This window comes from Ylistrum balloti, unplaced genomic scaffold (genome assembly GCF_031769215.1).
Source record: "Ylistrum balloti isolate Yb309-2 unplaced genomic scaffold, AGI_CSIRO_Ybal_v1 Utg370340, whole genome shotgun sequence".
Classification (NCBI taxonomy): domain Eukaryota; kingdom Metazoa; phylum Mollusca; class Bivalvia; order Pectinida; family Pectinidae; genus Ylistrum; species Ylistrum balloti.
This window is the reverse complement of record NW_026782245.1, coordinates 279,426-301,611: the sequence shown is the minus strand read 5'-3', so window position 1 is coordinate 301,611 and position 22,186 is coordinate 279,426. Positions and strand designations below refer to the sequence as shown.

The following is a 22,186-nucleotide window of genomic DNA, read 5'->3' as shown; positions in this document are numbered from 1 at the left end:
ACACTCTTATAAATCTTCATGTTCAACTTTCCCAAGATTGTTTAAAGTGATGTATACATTCTGATATCAATGAGTTACCTCCCTTCTTTACATTCCATCTGTTGATGGTATGGCAATATACCTGACAGCCGATGGAGGTCAAGGATATATTCGTGAATTTTGCCATATGTGTAATTATCACCTTCATAAACTTCATATATTTAAATCTGTGCAGTTACTTTGCTTCAGTATAAAATACACCTTGAGTGAAAATTTGTTGAAAAAAAAGAACTATTGGCCATCAATGCATGTCATTCAAGGTCTCTATGCACCACACAATATGGTGTGGGTGTTGGTACAGCAAGTATGTATTTGTATATAGTTTATTCGTGCGATTTTAATACCACACAATATATGATAAGTTTCTATATCATTTAGAAATAAAAGACTAGGAAAGAGACAATTCTTTCCCTTATATAACATAGACATTGAAAAAGTTGTCAAGAATCACAAAATCACCATTGTTCATAATTTTGATTGATATGAAATTTGCTTGCAACTTATTCCACAAACTAATTTTCAGATTGTGTTAATACTTTTTGAACATGATGGCCAATTCTTTTCCTTTGGATTAAGAAGTTACTTCAAATGTGATCAGCTATGGAAATACCTAGATTGGCTTTTTTCAAATTAAAAGTTGCATATGCACAAAATCTATTGTTGATCAGAGAGAATTCCATCATATTGATCAGTATTGAAGAAATCACAATTCCTATCTTAATCAAACTGGCGTTGTTGATGTATCAAGGAATACTAAGCACATGATACGTTGCAGTGCACGGCTGGGTATGATCATATGTTGCAGTGCACGGCTGGGTATGATCATATGTTGCAGTGCACGCCTGGGGATGATCATACGTTGCAGTGCACGCCTGGGGATGATCATACGTTGCAGTGCACGGCTGGGGATGATCATACGTTGCAGTGCACGGCTGGGTATGATCATACGTTGCAGTGCACGGCTGGGTATGATCATACGTTGCAGTGCACGGCTGGGTATGATCATACGTTGCAGTGCACTGCTGGGTATGATCATATGTTGCAGTGCATGGCTGGGTATGATCCATATCTTTCAGCTGAGGTATAGAAGCATGTATATGATGACTGTTTGAAAATGAGACATACCATGTTGACTGTGAGGACACCATGCTAGGGAGTTGAAGCAGGTGATATCATCTAGCATGTTAATTGTCTTGATTCCTTTATAATTTTGGATTTCTATATATTGAATTAAAAAAAACACTGACACATCAAAAATCTTTTTTGAGACAAAATACTGATGAAACAAGTTCAAAATGTGAAAATAAGATGTACATGTTGACTCTTACGAAAGAACAAAGAGTATTTCTGTGTCATTGACAACATTTGCCATGAATATAATTTTCAAATCTTTGTCTTTTCAGGTACATGAATGTCAAAATATGAATATGATAGATTTACATGTATATCCCGGAATAGGTACAAGATCTTGCCGTGGTTGCTCAGAGTTTAATTAGAATTAACAAGTGGTAAGGAAAAATTGTTGCCACAGAAAATACTAGAGCATTATAGGAACAAGAGGCCCATGGGCCTTAAGGGTCATCTGACTATAAAGACCTATATATGAAAGAGGCCAAATAGGCTTAAGATAAATTGCTCAACTACACCACAGCATACATAGAAGACATTGTTGGTTCATACAGACATTTTCTGCAAACTTGAAATCCTATTCTTTATACATGCACTACAAGATGCCATTACTCTAGACATATCGCTTGTTGAAAAAGCATGCTACAGGCCCTATATCAAGACCCTTGGACTTTTGGTTATTGAAAAGAAGTAACTTATGTATTTCAACAAATTTGACCCCTATGACCTTGACAGTAGTCAAAGGTGAACAAACTTGGAAGCCCTTCATCCCAGATCCCTGGGTCAAGGTCATTCATTTTAACAAACTTGGTAGCCCTTCATTCCAGCATGCCCAATATTAGTACCAGGGGCCATTATGGTTATTGAGAAGATGTCATTAAAAGAATGTGAACCTTTAACCATGAAAGTAGGTCAAGGTCAGTAATATGAACAAAATTGGTAGCAATTCATCTTACCATGCTACTGGCCAAATATCAGCAGTCTTGCCCTTTTGGTTATTGAGAAAGAGTTGTTTAAACATTTGTTTTCCAATGATGAGAAACAGATGATTTGTGATTACTGTAAATATTTCCTAAGATGATTTGTAATTATTCAATATATCTTTCCTCAGACGATTTGTGATTATTAAAAATATTTCCTCAGACAATTTGTGATTATCAGAGATCTTTCCTCTGACAATTTGTGATTATTAAAAATATTTCCTCGGACAATTTGTGATTAGTAAAGATATTTTCTCAATACCATGGAGAAAAGGTTCTTATATTTTATACAATATTTCATTTGTTGACATGAAATACCTTTAAGAATTGAACTGGTACCAAATGGTAGTAAACAGTAGATATGAATACAAATTGGGCAAAAGATAAATAGAATGTTGACGTTTAATTTATATTTACATTTGTAAACATTTCCTTTTCACTGTAACTAGTGACCTGTTTAAATTTGTTGTTTACCATTACATTTAACATCAAATACTGGAACAACAGAAATTTCCCTAAAGGAATAATATCGACCCTTATGTAGCATAAATAACATACACATGAAATAGTTTTTGCACAAATTAAATTTAATTTTAGACAAAACGTATGTTAATTTGGCATAATATATGCTTCATCAAAAATATTTTATTTCACTTTTTGTTACTTGTATGAAATTTGCGCTCTGCTATAAGGAAATAGTAAACAGTTAATTTGCTTTTTCCTGAAATTATTGGTCATGTTTGACATATACACGTATAGCAGATTGGTTATGAAAAAACAGGGACGTATAATACTGTATTATACGTCCCTGGAAAAAGACATCATTACGTTTATATATATATTTATAAACTACATAACAATTACATTAATAGTAGAGAGATAAAAATTGTGTAAATCAAAAATTTCCTGATTTCTGACATGTGATTGCCATGGTTACAAACTGAAAATGTTAAATATGCAAAAATACTGCTAGTTCCAACCTAACACTACAAACGTATAGAAGAATTTCAGTTCTGATTTGCTGTCTTAAAATCAACAACGCTGTCATGGTAACAAACTACGTACATTTCAGCATATTCCAACACGGAAGTCATTCACAACATGATCACGTGTACACAGTAAGAAAATTCACTTCCTGCTTGTTGGTCAGACGATTTACGGAATCGGGCAGGATCGGGCAGAATCGGGCTAGAAAAGTGCCGTTGTAATGATTTTTATTAATTTCTTTTGAATTGATATCATCATATGTTACACATTGTGAAAAGTTTTAAGGAAAAATGAAGACGTGTTACAAAAAACACTCATATCTGTTTTGGTCGCGCAAGACCGAAAGACGATTTACAGGATCGGGCAGAATCGGGCGGTTTATATGTAGAATTTGGGCATTAAATTGTTTTTTTAGTGTACTTATTGTAGTGTTCAATGGCCTTAGTAAAAACAGAGACGTATATATCACATGTGATATATACGTCTCTGGTTAAAATATCATAATTTCATATTGATCAAAAAGGCCAAAAAAGATATTGTGTTCTTTCCACATAACATAATGTGCCGCATTGGACCGAAAGACGATTTGCAGAATCGGGCAGAATTCCGCCCGACTCTGTGCGATCCTGCAAATCGTCTTTCGGTTTTATGAGATATGAGTGTTTTATGTAATATGTCTTCAATTTTCCCGTTTTAATTAATACGTTTCCTTTTTTTATAAAAACTGATCAGAATGTTTAACATATGTTGGTTTTAATACAAAAGTAATTCATTCAAATAAATAAAACGGCACAATTCTGCCCCGATTCTGTAAATCGTCTTTCGGTCTTGCACGGCAAAGTACAATCTGCGAGAAAAATACAATATTTTCGCCATTTTTGGTCAATTTGAAACTTAAATATACGAATGATGGTCATTTAAAAACAAAAATAATTACACTAAGAACAATTTAATGCCCAAATTCTACATATAAACCGCCCGATTCTGCCCGATCCTGTAAATCGTCTTTCGGTCTTGCGCGACCAAAACAGATAAGAGTGTTTTACGTGATACGTCTTCATTTTTCCTTAAAACTTATTCATAATGTGTACCATATGATGATATCAATGCAAAAGAAAGTCATGAAAATAATTAAAACGGCACTTTTCAAGCCCGATTCTGCCTGATCCTGCCCAATTCTACCCGATCCTGCCCGATCCTGTAAATCATCTAACCGGTTTTTCTTGCAAAGATAAGGATTCGACACTGACCACACAGTAATCTCCAACACAATGGTAAAATATTACTCTGAAAAAAAATGAAATCCCACATTGTCCACTTCAACGTGACAATGCCAATTTTAGCAAGGATTTTTTTTAAAAATTTTAATTAAATTCTTTATGAATTGGGTAATATAATGAACAAAAATATCACCCATGACCACAGCGAGAAACTGTGTACTGCTACATTAGGCGTGACGCAGCTCTTTCGAAACGCTTGTATGAAGTGACCATATATATCTAATGGAATTGACCGCTTGGATGGCTAAACAGTAAGTGCGGAAAAATGACGATATTTCCCTCTCCATTATCTATTTCGTAAAAAATATCGTACACCACTGAAATGTTGTACTGTCAAAGAATCCCGGGGCTGTATCATAGATGACAGCCAGACAGGTAGAGAATGTGATATGTTATGTGAGTCGTGGTATTTCGTACACGTTCCGATCACGAATGACGATTTGACCGGCAGTGGCTAGGTCTACATTTCGTTCATCGGTAATTTCCTCACTGAGGAGTTAAATAGTGAGCAAAGCTCAAAGCTTTTTTTCTGACAAGAAGAAACATTTCTCGTGTTGGACCTTAATGAAGGTTGATTTTTGTGGGAGGACATAAACATTAGGGGCAAGTGTTACAATTCTGATCGGGTATACAATTTGGGCCACATAAATAAAAGGCACATATTTCAATTAAAATTGGCGTTTTCGCGTGTCTGTCTCGTAGGGTTGCACCCAACTATTTTAAGAAATGGGAAAACACCCAAACGTGCTTTGCTTTATGTGAGCATGCGTAATTATTTAATCGAGCGCGTGCCTTTTTGACCTTCACCTCTCACTGCTTTTGGCGTTGACGATTCCAACTTTTTTGCGAGTCCAAGGTTACCAAGGGTGCTGTAATCGAAGTCACGTAAGTGAAATTTTCTATTATCGATCATTATTTTATCAGTGGTACCACTTTTAAAATACATTTTTGTTTAAGTGTATAATTCAAACCATGAAAATAATATAATTTATCAGTATCACTTATTTATTGGGGTGACCGAAATTACAACACTAGCAGTTCATCCCAAAGGAAGAGCAGAGTGATTCTCCAATCAGGATGAACACAACACAAACAATAGGCTTTGCGTACTGAGTACGTTTAGCCTAAAAATAGACAGGATATAAACGTAGACTTGCTTAAGTCATTTTAAAACAAATTAAGAACGTGATATCCAGTATTTTAAAAATGTAGTATAATTGCATCTCGTTGAATTTTTAGACTGTTAAAACATGCTGACTCACTCATTTTTATTGGTATTTTATTTTTTAAAATTTTCAATTTGTTCATAAATAATAACAACAACAACAAACTTGCATGTAATTTTATTTAATTTTTTATTATGATTCTGTGGAAAAGAGGATGATATTATTTAAAAGTATGTAAATCATCAATATTTGTTTTTAGTTACGAACAACTTCTTTCTTGGTATATTGATATTTTGGTCTTTCTTTTGAAATTGGAATGGTACTTTTTTTCGTTGTGATTTAATTTTTTTTAGAACTGCACGATGGAAAAAAAATAAAGTTGTAAAAATATTTTGTAAATTTGCTTTTTCAGTAGCTTATATTTCTGAGAATTTGTTTTGTTTCTGTAAGTATTTTTTGGGAAAGACTTGAATTATCAGAGATAATTTTTTCTTTCAAAGATCTACATGATTGAAAAAAAAAAAAAATTGAATGTTAAGTTAGTTGTCTCATGGTGAACTATTCAAATCACCTTCTTTTGACGTCATGCATCCATAAACAACTGAACAGTTTTGACTTCTCAGAAACCCTGATCCGATTTAAGTGAAATTTTGCAGAAACCTTCCCTGGCCTAAGATGAACCAAAATTGTGAATTACACAGTTCCCACCCAATAGGGGCCCAGAGGGGCAGGGCCAAAAGGGGTCAAATTGATGTGGGATTTTAAAAAAATCTTCTCTTCAAGACCCAGATATGGTAAAATCAATTACTCTTCATGAATGGAAGCATCTTAAGGTGTTTTACCAAAATTATGAATTTCATCACCTCAGGATCTCACATTTCCCGGTGGGGAGGGGGTAAAGTTTACTATAGTTTATGTAGAAAAATTAGATTTTTGAGCATAATTTGTTTAGTTTCCATAGGAAATATTTCAAACTTGGTGAGAATTATGATTGAAAGATGACATATTGATGGTATGCCCATATTGATCCACCAGGGACTGATGGGAAGGGCCAAAGCATCTTAAGGCACTTTATTACCAAAATGAGTCTCGCATTTCTTCCTGGGTAAGAATATTATTGTTAGATTGTACTGTAATTTTTATATAAAAATTGCATTTTTGAGCATAACGTTGGTCATTTCCCACTGGAAATAACTTTATAAGAATTATCAGTATAGGACGACAAATTTGATAGTATACATATATGGATACTGGCTTACTATATTCAGTGCGTATCTCAGGTCAAGACTGGTAAGAATGGGTGTACAACATTTATGTTTTCTTTTCACCCATTGTATTTTGATCATTTGATTATAGCCTGGGAGAAGAATAAAAAGAAATCCTTGTTCTATGACAGCTGAACTATGGACTGTGTCTTTGTTTATTTCATATCCCTTAGTGACATATTTTTGGGTGCGAGATTGAATTTTTGAAAATTTCAACGTCACAAGTCAGAATTTCAAATCAGGCCAAATCAATGTGCAGTTGTCTAATCTTTTTTTTTTATTCAGAATGTCCAGAAAAAAAGGAATTTATTCCATGTACCATCTGAGGATTTGGATAGCGCAGTTGAAGCTATAAGAACAGGCCAACTGTCTATCAGAGCTGCAAGCAGGTAATTCAGTATTCCACGGTCAACACTGCAGGACTTGATTTCCAGAAAAGACTAGAGCCAAGATTGGAATACCACTGGCTCTCTCACCAGACATAGAGGAAACCATTGTAGCAGGCGATTTCAGCATCTGAAAAAGACTTTGGAGTGAGCAGGACCATGTTGAGGTCAAAGACATGATGATGAACCACCCAGTTGTCTTTAATTATTTTGCTTCCTTTGAGGCTCTCATGCAGGACCTAAACCTCTGAAATAAATCTCATCAAGTATGGAACTGTAATGAAATGGGTTTTCTAATGGAGCACTCCCAAGTTGCAGTATGTGCCAGGAAGGGAGCAAGGAGCCTTCCTGGAAGGACCTCTAGCTCCAGGGAATCAGTCAATGTATTGGCATGTGTCAGTGGGAGTGGGGCTTCAACGCCACCCCTTTGTATAGTTAAGGGGACAACCAGAAGGTTATTGGAATCATTTAGGGCAGAGGATGTTCCTCCTGGCACTGTTAAGACGTGGCAGCCAAAGGCCTGGATTACCGATGTTTTGGAAATAAATGGTTTCAAGAGGTATTTCTTCAGCATACTGGCCCTGAGAGGCCATAACTGCTTATCATAGACTCTCGTAGAAGCCATGAAGTGCTGACATTGTTAGAGGCCACCAAAGCTTCAAATGTTCTTGCCTTGCCACCACATACTTCGGCACAGTTTCAGCGTTTGGACAGGACTGTATTAGGACCCCTTCTCAGCCTCATACAACCAGGTGGACACTGAATTTCTTGCCGCAAGTCTCTCAACAACACCACCAAACAGACATGGGAACAAGTATTCAGTCAGGCCTGGGAAGCAGCTGCCACATCTGAAAATATCAAGAGGGGGTTCAGGGCATGTGGAATATTTCCCTTAAACAGAATGGCTGTCCCTTCAGTGGCATTCCTAACATCAGAGCCTTTTGATGCTCAGATAGCAGGAAGTGACAAGGATTCTGAAGATGTTCAAGTTCAACCTCCAGTTGATGATGTGTCCTTAGGTTCAGGTGATGCTAGTCCTATAGGTAATGTGTTCATAGGTACAGGTGATGTTGGTCCTACAGGTGATGTTGGTCCTACAGGTGATGTGTCCTTAAGTTCAAGTGACGTTGGTCCTACAAGTGATGTGTCCTTAGGTTCAGGTGATGTTAGTCCTATAGGTGATGTGTCCTTAGGTTTGGATGATGTTGGTCCTACAGGTGATGTGTCCTTAGGTTCAGGTGATGTTAGTCCTACATGCGATGTGTCCTTAGGTTAAGTTGATGTTGGTCCTACAGGTGATGTGTCCTTAGGTTCAGGTGATGTTGGTCCTATAGGTGATGTGTCCTTAGGTTCAGATGATTTTGGTCCTACATGCGATGTGTCCTTAGGTTCGGATGGTGTTGGTCCTACAGGTGATGTGTCCTTAGGTTCAGATGATGTTGGTCCTACAGGTGATGTGTCCTTAGGTTCAGGTGAACTTAGTCCTATAGGCGATGTGTCCTTAGGTTCAGATGATGTTGGTCCTACAGGTGATGTCCTAAGGTTCAGGTGATGTTGGTCCTACAGGTAATGTGTCCTTAGGTTCAGGTGATGTTAGTCATACAGGTGATGTTGGCCCTACTTTTCAGCTTGATCAGTTTCTAGGAGCGGTTTTACTTCCAGCCTGCTCATTCGCGGAGGTTTACACTGTAATAGAGTCAGATGGTTTGGCAACCATTTCCAGTCTGTTAGAATTGGATACTACTCCAATGCAGCCTGCCAATGTGTCTGTCACACCTGTTGTTGATTTAGGTGAAACAATCAATAATGTCTTCAGTACACTGAAGGTCCCTAAAAAAACCCACAGATGCAAAGAATGGACATACGACATGATAATAGCAGAAGAGCAAAGAGAAATAGCAGAAAGAAATGAGAGAAAAAAAGAAGGAAAGAGAGAAACAGAATGTAAAACTACCAAAAAAATGGAAAGAGAAGAAAGCGAGTAAAGAAGATGTCCTCTGACACAAGATTGAAATCTAAAGTACTATGATAACTTACAGATGATCTTATTCTGTTATCTGTGACATTCCTTGTGTGTAGCATGTCACTGGTATCTTTCCGCTGCGAAGCCTCTGTCAACGTCATCAGGTGATAACCAGCCCTCTTCAGTTGTTTTGACCCTAAACCACAACATCCTCCGGCTGGTGGGTCAGCAGTGCTGGCCAAACCACTGCTCGTCTACATTGGCTTCCACATTGGCTCATCTCGTCAGTGCCATAGCCAGCACAATGCTTTCTCTGCAGCTTCTTCCAAACGTCTGATGGCTGCACTTCAGGTTCTTCCTGTGATCCCTAGTGTCTGCAGCATCCTCCATAAGGGCCAGGAACACTCTGCAGCCCATCTCCACAGGAAATAGCCACACAATCCATCCCCTTTCTCTGCACTTCGCCATCAGCTCATCATACTTCGTTTTCTTCCTTTCATGAGCATCCTAGCAACCTTCTTTCCATGGTACTGTTAGCTCTATTGTGATGAGGAGTTTGGACTGCTGCGATGACATCACGATGTCAGGCCTCAGCGTTGTCTGCACGATATCTGGGAAGACAAGCTTTCTGTCCAAATCAACCATCATCTCCCATGATTGAGTCCAGTCCAAGATAGAAGAGATGCTTCTTGTCCTCCCTTTCCCTCTTCTGCCTTTCCATCTCCAGGATATCAGCTAATACTCTCAGTACATTATCATGACTCCATCGATCCCTTCCTTGTTGAAGTGCCTTCTTACATCCCGGCTGGATGTAAGACATTGACCCTCTCTGATTGCATAGTCTGCAGTTCGGGTCTGCTGTCATTCCCCACTGGTGCAGATTGACGGGTGATGGAAGAGTGTCATATACTGATCTTAGCATGAACGAGATCCTGAAGGTTCAATCCTCCAAAATTCAGCACATGTAAGCTTTCTCTCCGGGATATTCCATCTGGTCCATGCACCATGCATACTCAGTTCAATAGATTTCTGCTTCCGTCTCCTCTTCAACTCTCCATACCTCTTTCTGAACCATCTGTCGTCGCTCCTGTGTGTTTGCCCTTTCCCACTGCTGGAAGTGTGAACAGCCAACACCTTGCCCTCCTACACATGTATTCCCAATAATATCCCTCAACTCCAGCATACTCTCCGCTTCCTCTACAGCAGCAGTCGCAGACCACTTCCCGTTCTTGTCTGTATCCCTGCCTCACTGATCTTTGGATTCCCGGAGTGTCATCACCAGCCTGCTCATGGACACTTTGAACTCCTCACCATAAGTGGCAGTTGTAGCTCTGTAGAGCGTCCATACAGATCGATATCTGTGAAGCTTGGCGGGACTCCTCGCTATTTTCTCAGGTACCTGTTCACCACCCTCTCTAAAGTCTCCACTGTCGTCATTGGGATCTCATACAGCAACAGCAGCCGTGTCAGTCTCGGTAGCATTCCATGCTGGTGCTTCCAAGGCTTATACTTTCCCGGAAGTCCTGACTAATTCAAGTATTTCTGTTTCAGTGAATGGAATAAAGAATCATAATTAATCTAATATTTGTGATATTGTATTATTATTCCAATACATTTATATATGCTTTAACAGATATCAAACATTTGTACCTCGGCAAAATGTGTATAACAGATGAAACTGTATTTCCTGAAGATGTCAATAAATATTTAAGTTCATCGTACAATACTGTAGCAAATCTAACTGTAATTGAAATCTACAATTATTAAAATGAAAATGTAACCAAAATAATTGATTCAGTATACACTATACTTATATCAATATTTTATGTTTTTGTATGTATTTCCCCTCTTATCAATTCTAATTATCATGACTTAAATACAGTAAACAAGTTTTCTGCACAATCCTGCCTGGACTAAGCATTTCTATCTAGTTTGCTTATTGGTTTGAATACTCTAATATTCTGCAATGTTGGTTGATTGGTTTAAATAGCCTAGCACTTTGCCTCAAAAATCCTGTTTGGTTTGCTTGGATTTTGTATGAGCACCTGATGAGTTGCGGATCCACAAATTGGCAGCGACAATGGAGAAAGGGTACATGCTCACGTGCTTCTACATTACATCAAAGGTTTTTTGCACCTGCCTATGTGAGGGGAGCTTCAATTTATAATTAATTTACATTGTTTTGTCGATATGTATAATCGAATGGTCTTTAGTTTATTTTAATTGGTGTGTCCGAAATTGTAACACCCCTTGGCCGAAATTGTAACACCTCATTATGATCGATTGGTATACCATGTGCTGCCATATAGTACAGACGAAGTCACTATAAATAGCCGGAAAGTCAACCAAAGTTATTCCCCTTCCTTTAGAGATGCGAATGACATGTGAGGTACATATATACAGATATAGACATATCACTCGTGACCCACCAACTGAGATGTTGTATGACTGTTGCCCAAAGACAGTGAGGTGTGTACCTCTTGTTTACACCGACTGATTTACATTTAAGCATTGAACTGTTATCAAATGGCAGTATACAGTCGCTATGAATACAATGTTGAATTTAAGATATAATTGGATTGTATGTATGCAAGCTATGTTTATTTATTGCTACTGGCGGCCATGTTTGTTTACATTGGAGACACTATCTGCTGTATTCATACACTGTAAGTTGAAGTAAACAGTCTCATCTACTACAATTTGGTGTACAAACGACATATAGGCAACACAGAATGTAAATATACAATAATATTACATTTCTTAATACATGTAATTTTGCATTTGTTTCTTGCAGAGACATATAACACATAACATTCACTGATATAATATACATAAGTTGTAGCATAAGTTGGTTAATATACAGATACAAACATACATGATAGAGATATTTTAACAGTCCAGCACATTTTACATTATAGTAGACACTTTCAAGTCTAAAGGTGCTCCTTTAGTTGGGTCAGTCTGCTGTTGATATTTCAGTATCCTTTCCCAAGCGGTCTTGATGTTCCTCGTTGTATCCTGTTGATTTCATTGGCGGCATAAATCTTTTGGAACGCTCTGATAATGATGTATATGTTCGGATATGACTAGTGTACCACCTTCTGCAGCTTCTAATACTATGCTTCGAGAACTTGGTTGGAGGTCCCTCTGTGAACCACACATCAGCTTCACTTTACCTGGGCATCAAAGGTAGCATGGCGGATAAGGTGAACTCGTCTCGCTGCTGTTCGTTGTCGTCTTAGTAGCATCAGGAAATGGTTATACAGCTAGGGGGTCTTGCCAGGTATTGGAGGTATTTATACGATATAATTAACCGTAATTAAATGCAGAAATCTGCACATTAACTAATTATTTGAATACTTTTTAATTCTTATTTGAGTAATTCTAATGAAGAAACTTTTTCATTCATAACTTGATCTCCAAGATCGCTTAAACCAGTTTAAACACAATGGTGTCCTTGAGAATGTCATTGTTCAAAGTCAGGTACCCCTTCATTTATTACACCTAAAACAGTAATAGAGTTAATGGTATACCCCTTCATTTATTACACCTGGGCCAGTAATAGAGTTAATGGTAGACCCCTTCATTTATTACACCTGTAATAGAGTTAATGGTAGACCCCTTCATTTATTACACCTCGATCAGTAACAGGGTTAATGGTAGACCCCTTAATTTTATACACCTGGATCAGTAATAGAGTTAATGGTAGACCCCTTCATTTATTACACCTCGATCAGTAATAGAGTTAATGGTAGACCCCTTCATTTACCACAACTGGATCAGTAATAGAGTTAATGGTAGACCCCTTCATTTATCACAACTGGATCAGTACTAGAGTTAATGGTAGACCCCTTCATTTTATACACCTGGATCAGTAATAGAGTTAGTGGTAGACCCCTTCATTTATTACACCTCGATCAGTAATAGAGTTAATGGTAGACCCCTTCGTTTATTACACCTCGATCAGTAATAGAGTTAATGGTAGACCCCTTCATTCTATACACCTGGATCAGTAACAGAGTTAATGGTAGACCCCTTCGTTTATTACACCTCGATCAGTAATAGAGTTAATGGTAGACCCCTTCATTTATTACACCTGGGCCAGTAATAGAGTTAATGGTAGACCCCTTCATTTATTACACCTCGATCAGTAATAGAGTTAATGGTAGACCCCTTCATTTTATACACCTGGATCAGTAATAGAGTTAATGGTAGACCCCTTCATTTTATACACTTGGATCAGTAATAGAGTTAATGGTAGACCCCTTCATTTATTACACCTGGATCAGTAATAGAGTTAATGGTAGACCCCTTCATTTATTACACCTGGGCCAGTAATAGAGTTAATGGTAGACCCATTCATTTACCACAACTGGATCAGTAATAGAGTTAATGGTAGACCCCTTCATTTTATACACCTGGATCAGTAATAGAGTTAGTGGTAGACCCCTTCATTTTATACACCTGGATCAGTAATAGAGTTAATGGTAGACCCCTTCATTTACTACAGCTGGATCAGTAATAGAGTTAATGGTAGACCCCTTCATTTACCACAACTGGATCAGTAATAGAGTTAATGGTAGACCCCTTCATTTATCACAACTGGATCAGTACTAGAGTTAATGGTAGACCCCTTCATTTTATACACCTGGATCAGTAATAGAGTTAATGGTAGACCCCTTCATTTATTACACCTGGGCCAGTAATAGAGTTAATGGTAGACCCCTTCATTTATTACACCTGGATCAGTAATAGAGTTAATGGTAGACCCCTTCATTTATTACACCTGGATCAGTAATAGAGTTAATGGTAGACCCCTTCATTTATTACACCTGGATCAGTAACAGAGTTAATGGTAGACCCCTTCATTTATTACACCTGGATCAGTAATAGAGTTAATGGTAGACCCCTTCATTTATTACACCTGGATTAATGGTAATTTATTACACCTGAGGTTAATGGTAGACCCCTTCATTTATTACACCTGGATCAGTAATAGAGTTAATGGTAGACCCCTTCATTTATTACACCTGGATCAGTAACAGAGTTAATGGTAGACCCCTTCATTTATTACACCTTGATCAGTAACAGAGTTAATGGTAGACCCCTTCATTTATTACACCTGGATCAGTAACAGAGTTAATGGTAGACCCCATCATTTATTACACCTGGATCAGTAATAGAGTTAATGGTAGACCCCTTCATTTATTACACCTGGATCAATAATAGAGTTAATGGTGTCAATACGGTCTTGAATAGATTGATTCATGATGAATACAGTTTTCCCCTATAGATGACCGATACATATATATTTTAGCAAAACATGGCGACGAATCGCTGGATCGCTGGATAAAGGTGACTGATAGTCGTCTTCTACGTGAGATTTAGGATTATCATCTTCCAAGTTTCTCTGCGTGAAGAAAAGTCGGTCCAGTTGTGTTCAATGGAATGTTGAAAAGACCAAGCGAATCATAATTAGACAGAAAAGTGACAAAATTACATCATTAATTACAAAATTTCATTACTTGACATATTTACCTATGACAATATGTATTTCTGCCATGTAAACATGTAATCTGTCTTTAGCCTTTGGGCATAATGACGATAAGGTTTTGGATAAAGCTCATATTCATATTTTGCTCAATACAAAATACGAGATTTTACTCTTATGATAATTTTGATATTATTTCAGAAATTATGTATTGTGGTTCTCTCGTCCCTTTGTCAGAAATAATTTCACATTAGTATGATTATGACATCATGTATGAAAAAATAGTTTAAGTAAATATTCATGATAAAGTTATACGAAAGTATATTGACGAAGTAAGGTTAATTTATGGAAATCTTCAAAAATTATAATAAAGTTTCTTATTAAAATAAATACATTGTGAGTTATTTGGAACACGTACTTATTGTAATCTTAATAATATCATATTTCTGATAATGAAATGATACAAGTCATGTATGGAGTGTTAAAATAAGTTCATATCATTAATACTAACAAATTGAATGACAGTCTTTTGTCAATAGTTATTGTGAAATTAAAGTACATAGTACTTATAATAGAGTGAGAAATAACATCATACATTACAATGACGATGAAACGATACACCATTAACATATAATATTGCTAACAACAGGGTAATATTGCCAAACACTTCGAGTAACGAAAAACTTGAAAGTACCAATTAAATAAATGTACAGATATATAATTTTTATGCACTATAAGAGATTACGAAACATCATGATGAAGAAATTTGATTAGTTGATAAAGTTCATTCAAGGTAATATTGACGTCCAAAGCAATAAAGGCAAGTGTTCTTGTTCATGAAACGGTAAATGATGCTGCTTGGATGATGTACTTCCAACTTAAATCCATGCATAATATATCGAACACCAATAAGGCTGAGATGTACAATGTAGATTTGTCAGGAGTTCCATGTTGTAATGAGGATGCTGTAAGTTGTAGAAGTGAATGTAGTTTATCTTTAGATCAGGAAATAATTTTTTTCTGCATTTAACTGCATCGAGAATTTCTTTATCCGTTGAAATATGTTGCGTTGTTATGTCGTTTGAGTAGTGGACGATATATTTGTGCATGTATGATGACGTTACAACGTCTCCGACTCTTGACACAGTAGGGTAAAGTTACTATTACTTTATATGACCGTGTTTGTATCATGTTAGGTTGAACACTCCATTGCAGATTGTGAAGACGTCTCTTCTGTATAAATGATCGAATATATATTTAAGTAAATGTTAAGTAATCAATGTGGGTGAAGATAATATATAAAAATGATGAATAATTTCTGTGTCGTTGATGGAACTTCTGTCGATGAACGAACATAAACACTTTGATAGTATTACATATATATGAAACAATTACAATGAACAGTTATGAATCCTCTTCAATCACAGGAGGTAGCATAATGGTCTGGGGACGAGGATTTATTGGCGTCTACTGGTATGTTTTTGGCACGAGTGGTACTTCTGTAGGTGATGCTACAGGCGTTGATGTAAACGTCACAAGAGGTTGACTTCTTTGTAGACCATTTATATCAGTTTCGTGTTTTGTAGATCTAGCTTTATTTCTCTTTTTTTGTGAGCATTTATACAAGACAAAAACAAAATAGAACTAAAAGTTACATAATAGAAGCGATAACAGAAAAAAAGAATGAAATACTGTTTATAATCCCCAAAAATGTTTCCAATGTGTTTAATATCAGATAATTCCTGAATTAGTGAACTCAGATATCTTGTTTTTCATTTCCTGTAATTTATCAGGAACCACAACAGTGGAATAATAAGGAACCTTGTTTTGAAAAGGCTTCCATATGGAGCCTATCGAAATATTTAATCATAGTTTGGTGTGAACGTTATATTCAGGGAACTCGCCAAAACGTTGACAAAACAAATGCTAATTTTAAAAGATTTACATGTTGCTCTTGAATTTCTAGCTGAGAATATCTCATATATAGGATTTCCGTTAATTTATTGATATTGTTAGCACATGCGTTAACGACAGCTAGCAGCTGTTGTCGTTGTATTATAAAAGTCAATTATTGGTTGACCGAGCTAAACTGTTGTAACTCGCCCAAGCCGACTTAGTCAACCATGGTCAGGGCGACATAAAAAATTGAAAGCATTTTGTGTATGTTGTGTTGGCTTCCACAGTGACATGTGTTCACCAGTACAGGTATGGAAGAGGAATGATATACATTTAGTGATATAGTGTCGTTTCGATAAAGCGGATGTCACACTTACTGCACATTTAAAAATAGATTTATTGGTCATAGTTTTTATGTTGGCCTACAATGCTTTAAACATTCAAACAATGAAAAGCTTAGCTTTTTCACAAGTAGCTGTGCATCTCACATTCGCCTCAAGTACGCCACTATAAAACCGTCTGCCTTACAAGGAAACGTGTGTAAAGTAGAACATGTGTATAAATATGTGGAGATTAAGTAAGTAATCAACATCCTGGTCAACTCTGGGATCAATATTAACACGTGTTTATAGCCAGTGTTTGTGCGACAGGGTTAATACATTCAGTGTCACGAGATAAGAGGATCATTAGGTATACTATGTACTTAAAGATCGCATGGAAAGACAGTGTACAGTTTTGTTAAAACGGTCCATAGTGCCATTTAATCTACTAATGAAAGGAGACGATGTGTGTTGGATAATTAATACGCATTTGAATCATTGTTAAGTACCGACAAAAGTACGACTAGGGGAATTTCAGTGAGAATTACACCAGTGTGATAAACGTCGGGATACGTATGTGAAAACTGGGAACAATGTTTCGTTTCCGGCTAGGAAAATTGTAAGTATTGACATTGCACGTAAACTGTACAACCTGTTTTAAATGGTCGTCGTTTTCAGCAAAGATTTTTGTTCAATGTTTACACTTTTGTATGAATAAGAGAATTGATTTCATAGACTAGGTCTAAATTATAGGCTCATTTCAGGTAAATTGAAAATTTCGAGTTTGTTTGGAATTAGATAGTAGTAATTGGTTTGGTAGATTCATTTGACTTTGAGTTCAATTTGTGATACAATCCTTTAACTGCCTAGTTCTTTAAAGAATGTTATTATCAAAGAGTCATTTAATTATTATTTCAAGGTTGGAATAAATGGCTAAAGCTGATGCAATGAAAATGTGAGAAAACATTATTTCTCATTTGATTTGATTTTAAGGAGAAAAAACGCATCCAAAATTTCGGGAAAACCTCAGAAAATAAAATTAATGAAAACAATCTGACAAAGAAATTCACAGTACATTTCCTTCTGTAGGATCACTTTCTACTTCTAAGAGGTTCTGATCAACAAACATTATTTCAGAGGTGGGATGATAAGGAGAGAGTCATAAATGTTTGTGTATTTAGTGTATCTGAAATAAAGACAAAGGACTGTTCTTTTCTCTGGTCTTGGTTTTAGGATGAAAGATTCGGGTTTGCTTGGAATAAATGATTGTGGCATATATAGTAATTTCATCATCGTAAGCCTATCAGTATTGTTTTTTTTATGTTGACAGAGTTATAAAACATGGTAAAGAATGCGTGTTTTTTGCTAAAGAACACGTGTTAGATTTCCAACAATCACACCGGAAGTACTGATTGATGGTACCTTCGGTTTATTAGACATATATGGGTTAACCCCCGTATCAGTTCTTTCGATGTTGTAAAAGGATCCCCTTCAGTTCACACACAATCCAGTAATGCTTTATATGGAGATATGTATATTTGCACAGTTTTGTTAATTTCGAGGCAATTTTGAATTGATAATGCCTGAAGAAGCCCACAGTGGAATTAAATTGAAATAATAGGTTGTAACTTTGAGAGATCATATTTCAAATGTTGTTTAATTTTGACACACAAATACGTCACCTGATCTACATTCCCTAAAGTGTAATTATAAACCGCAGTAACTTTAATTATGATCGTGTATCTAGAGAGATTTTTCCAGACACCGCTTTTCTAAATTGAGATTTCTGGAAATTGCGATATAATAAACACACGTATACACAGTTTAATTGGTGGGTCATGTGTAAGTTTGGATTTTCATATTTTTGTTAGAAAGTATTCTTTTATTTGCCTTTTTCAGAGTTGCCTTTTATTTTAATAAGGTACTAGATTTACTTGTTTAAGATGTATTTTCAAAAGGATAGTCTGATTTTTTTATCTGTTAGATATGTTCCCATTTTTCAAACACATCCTTATGCCACTAACCGTCCTATTTCTCCGTACTCATTACTTAATTTACAATAAATGTTTAAAGTCTCATACAATATCACTAACGCAGAAACATTCTTCTGCATTCAAACTAATGGTATTAAGATAGTGTTAAACCAGTGAACAACCCTTAAACTGCTCAGATAAAATGTATAGTTGTGTAGTCATAAGGGTTAGCTATTTAAGGGCAAAATATTACTACAAAATTTACATATGAACGTCAACAGAGTTAATGTACCTCCCTTACTGCGGATTTATTTTACATGAAAAGACCGGGAAGGATGGGGATTGGGGGGTATCATGAGTCTCATTTTGAACTTATGAAATTAATATTTACTTTATTTGTTTTACAGGAAATATTTAACAAAAGTGTTGGCAATGTGTGCTGTATGTTTGTCAATGAAACTCTTACACGACACCTACCAGATAATTAACAGAGACACGAGTAGCCCACTGCCTGTTGAGAACCGTGAATTCGTCGATGGGACGTACAGTCAATGGTCTATATTAAGGAGAAATAAAACAAAAATTGATATCTATCTAGAAAAACTGAAACACTACGTAATGTCTACTGCATTGGAAGAAAACAAACATGAAATTAAGAAAAAAATTATCAAAGTCCATTATTTTAACAAACCGGACCACGTGTCACCTACATCTTTCGATAACTGCCCGGATGCATGCACAATGACTTATGGCGTTAATGGTAATTTGTCTACCAGTGATGCTGTGATGTTTCAGGGCCCGCCGCTAGGGATTACCAATCCTCAACCACCAACGAAAATCCGAGGTCAGATCTGGGTGCTACACGGAAGCGAGGCTCCTGTATATTGGATGGGGTCCTTGTCACCATGGCGGTGTCTTTTCAATTGGACCATGTCATACCGTCGTGATGCCGATATTCGCCATTCATATGGAGATTTTAGGAAACGTCAAAGTGTCCTTTCAAAAATTCCGACCGCTTTAAATATTCCTACGTCATTCAATCCTGTGGGTTGGTTTGTTAGTCATTGTAACACGTCATCAAAACGTGAATTATACGTCGAACAACTTACTAAATACGTCAAAACGGATATATACGGTGCCTGTGGAAAATTAGTTTGTGATTTCGATAAATTTAAGGAATGTTTGGATCGTTACAAGTTTTATTTGTCTTTTGAGAACGCTATATGTCGGGACTATATTACCGAGAAAGTTTTCAATATTTTCCAAATCGCTTCAAATACAATTCCGGTGGTTCGGGGATTCAAAAATCAATCTTGGATGTTCTTACCCCCTGGAAGTTACATAAGTACGGATGAATTTTCGTCCCCAGGGAAACTCGGCGAGTATATAACAAAACTTCCAAATAATATGACGGCATTTGAAAATTACTTTACATGGAAACAATTCTATGAATCATACAGCTATGAGCCTAATCCTTTTTGTATATTATGCCGGAGGTTACATCGATCAGAATCCTACAGACGCTTATATGACGATATCGATGCTTGGCTTAAAGGTGGAAATCAAGAATTTTGTGTAGGAGCTGATGATGTTGAATAGTCGGCTTCTCTTGATAGTAGATATTATGTACTTATATATTTTCTGTACAATTCTTGATCATGTTAATGTTTATGCACGATTCATTAATGAGAGCTTGTTGTTATTGCAACATGACATGTTTATTTTCAAAATGTAAATGAAATAAAATATACTAATTGGCATGCTCTTTGAACTTCTTATCCATATGACCACTCTTTCTTCCCAGTAAAATACTATTGTATTGAACTGCCCGCTGTTCCTACGATGCATATTAGAGAATTAGTGAAAATCTCTTGATGGCGAATGTAATGATAAGGATTGTTTTCCAGTTTACTGTACTTACTTCAAAAGGTATTATACGATGGAGTAAACGTAAGCCTATATTTTTTCTGTATCGTTTCGAAATGTTTTATATGATAGGATAAATGTAGGCCTTGAGATTTTTAGTGCGATTTAACGTGCACCAAGAAATATGTTGTTACTCCTATTAATATACACTTCGATAACGGCACAAGAAAACAACAAAAATAATTAAATCAATAAAAGTAAAGAAATGATCAGGCCATCAATGAAATTTCACCAGAAATGATGTATACGATAGTGAATAATTTTCATGCATTTTAAAGTTTGGAAATTCTTTTTTTAAAAATTGAAAAATAATTATCGTTTTTGTAATGCTCTCTCTCTCTCTCTCTCTCTCTCTCTCTCTCTCTCTCTCTCTCTCTCTCTCTCTCTCAGTTGAAAATACTGATGAAAACACTCGAGTGATATTGTTAAAAATATTCTGTATCGGTCTATAACCAGATGTCACGGTGTCGATAATCAAGATTTATCTGTCCGTGATATGATTTAACACGATGTTGAAAGATAAATAATATGGACTTAAGAACAACATAAAATTTGGTAAAAACGCAGATAGGAGCATCTGCTAATGATTTACTCAATATTGAATACAATGTAGACGTTACACAACAGTCACTACAATGTAGAAGTTATACAACAGTTACTAGAATGTAGAAGTTATAAAACAGTTACTACATTGTAGAAGTTATACAACAGTTACTTCAATGTAGAAGTTATACAACAACTACTTCAATACAGAAGTTATACTACTCCACCTGTGGCCGGGTATCGTCTCACCGACGAACGATTTGAGTTGGCAGTGGGATGGAACCGTCTGTAGCGGTGATCGTTTGAATATAGTAGTTTGAGTAGACGGCTCTATAAAAATATCGAGTGTACTACTTAACAGAGTTCCATATGATACAAGCCTGGGTAGAAGACCCGAATCCGACAGCAAACCAGTCCATGACCGTTGTACCTGAGGTATCCTTCTGTTTATCCTAACGTAAGGCCTTAAATGTGGAGTTTGTTTGTGTGTATTTCTTCATATTCAGTCGTTTGTCTAACAAATACTTGAAAGGGTGGACTTACTTGTGTGTGTTGTTTTATTATGTATTATTAGTTTCAGCAGTGAGCATTCCGCTCGGAACCTCCGGGAGACAACTGTCTTCGCTGTACGTGTAAACTATTTTAGAAATTTGAATTTGGAGGGGTGGGGGCACAGAGGACGACAACAGATACCTCATGAGTTGTCAATATGTACCAATGAATAAAATAATCAGCAGTAATCATCCCCGGTACAGTTTCCCTGGGTATCCTACAAATTACAGTACTGCACAGGGTTCAGGTAATCGAAAGATGAGCCCTACTGCGTCCCTTACAGTGACCTAG

General features: G+C 36.4%; 1 protein-coding gene across 3 annotated transcripts; it reads left to right on the top strand.

The window, feature by feature from the left end:
- The first annotated feature begins 4,622 nt into the window (after positions 1 to 4,622).
- LOC132553611 (glycoprotein 3-alpha-L-fucosyltransferase A-like) lies at positions 4,623 to 20,632 on the top strand. 3 transcript variants are annotated; one of them, XM_060217866.1, is made up of 3 exons: positions 4,623 to 4,665; positions 12,174 to 12,486; positions 19,282 to 20,632. In XM_060217866.1, exons 2-3 carry the CDS (start codon positions 12,449 to 12,451, stop codon positions 20,471 to 20,473), a joined length of 1,230 nt encoding a protein of 409 aa, XP_060073849.1. In that variant the 5' UTR covers positions 4,623 to 4,665; positions 12,174 to 12,448; the 3' UTR covers positions 20,474 to 20,632. The 3 variants fall into 3 exon arrangements, with proteins under 3 accessions (XP_060073849.1, XP_060073852.1, XP_060073850.1); XM_060217869.1 differs by lacking the exon at positions 12,174 to 12,486 and having other exon boundaries at positions 4,650 to 4,665; XM_060217867.1 differs by lacking the exons at positions 4,623 to 4,665; positions 12,174 to 12,486 and adding an exon at positions 16,488 to 17,520.
- Positions 20,633 to 22,186: the final 1,554 nt, after the last annotated feature.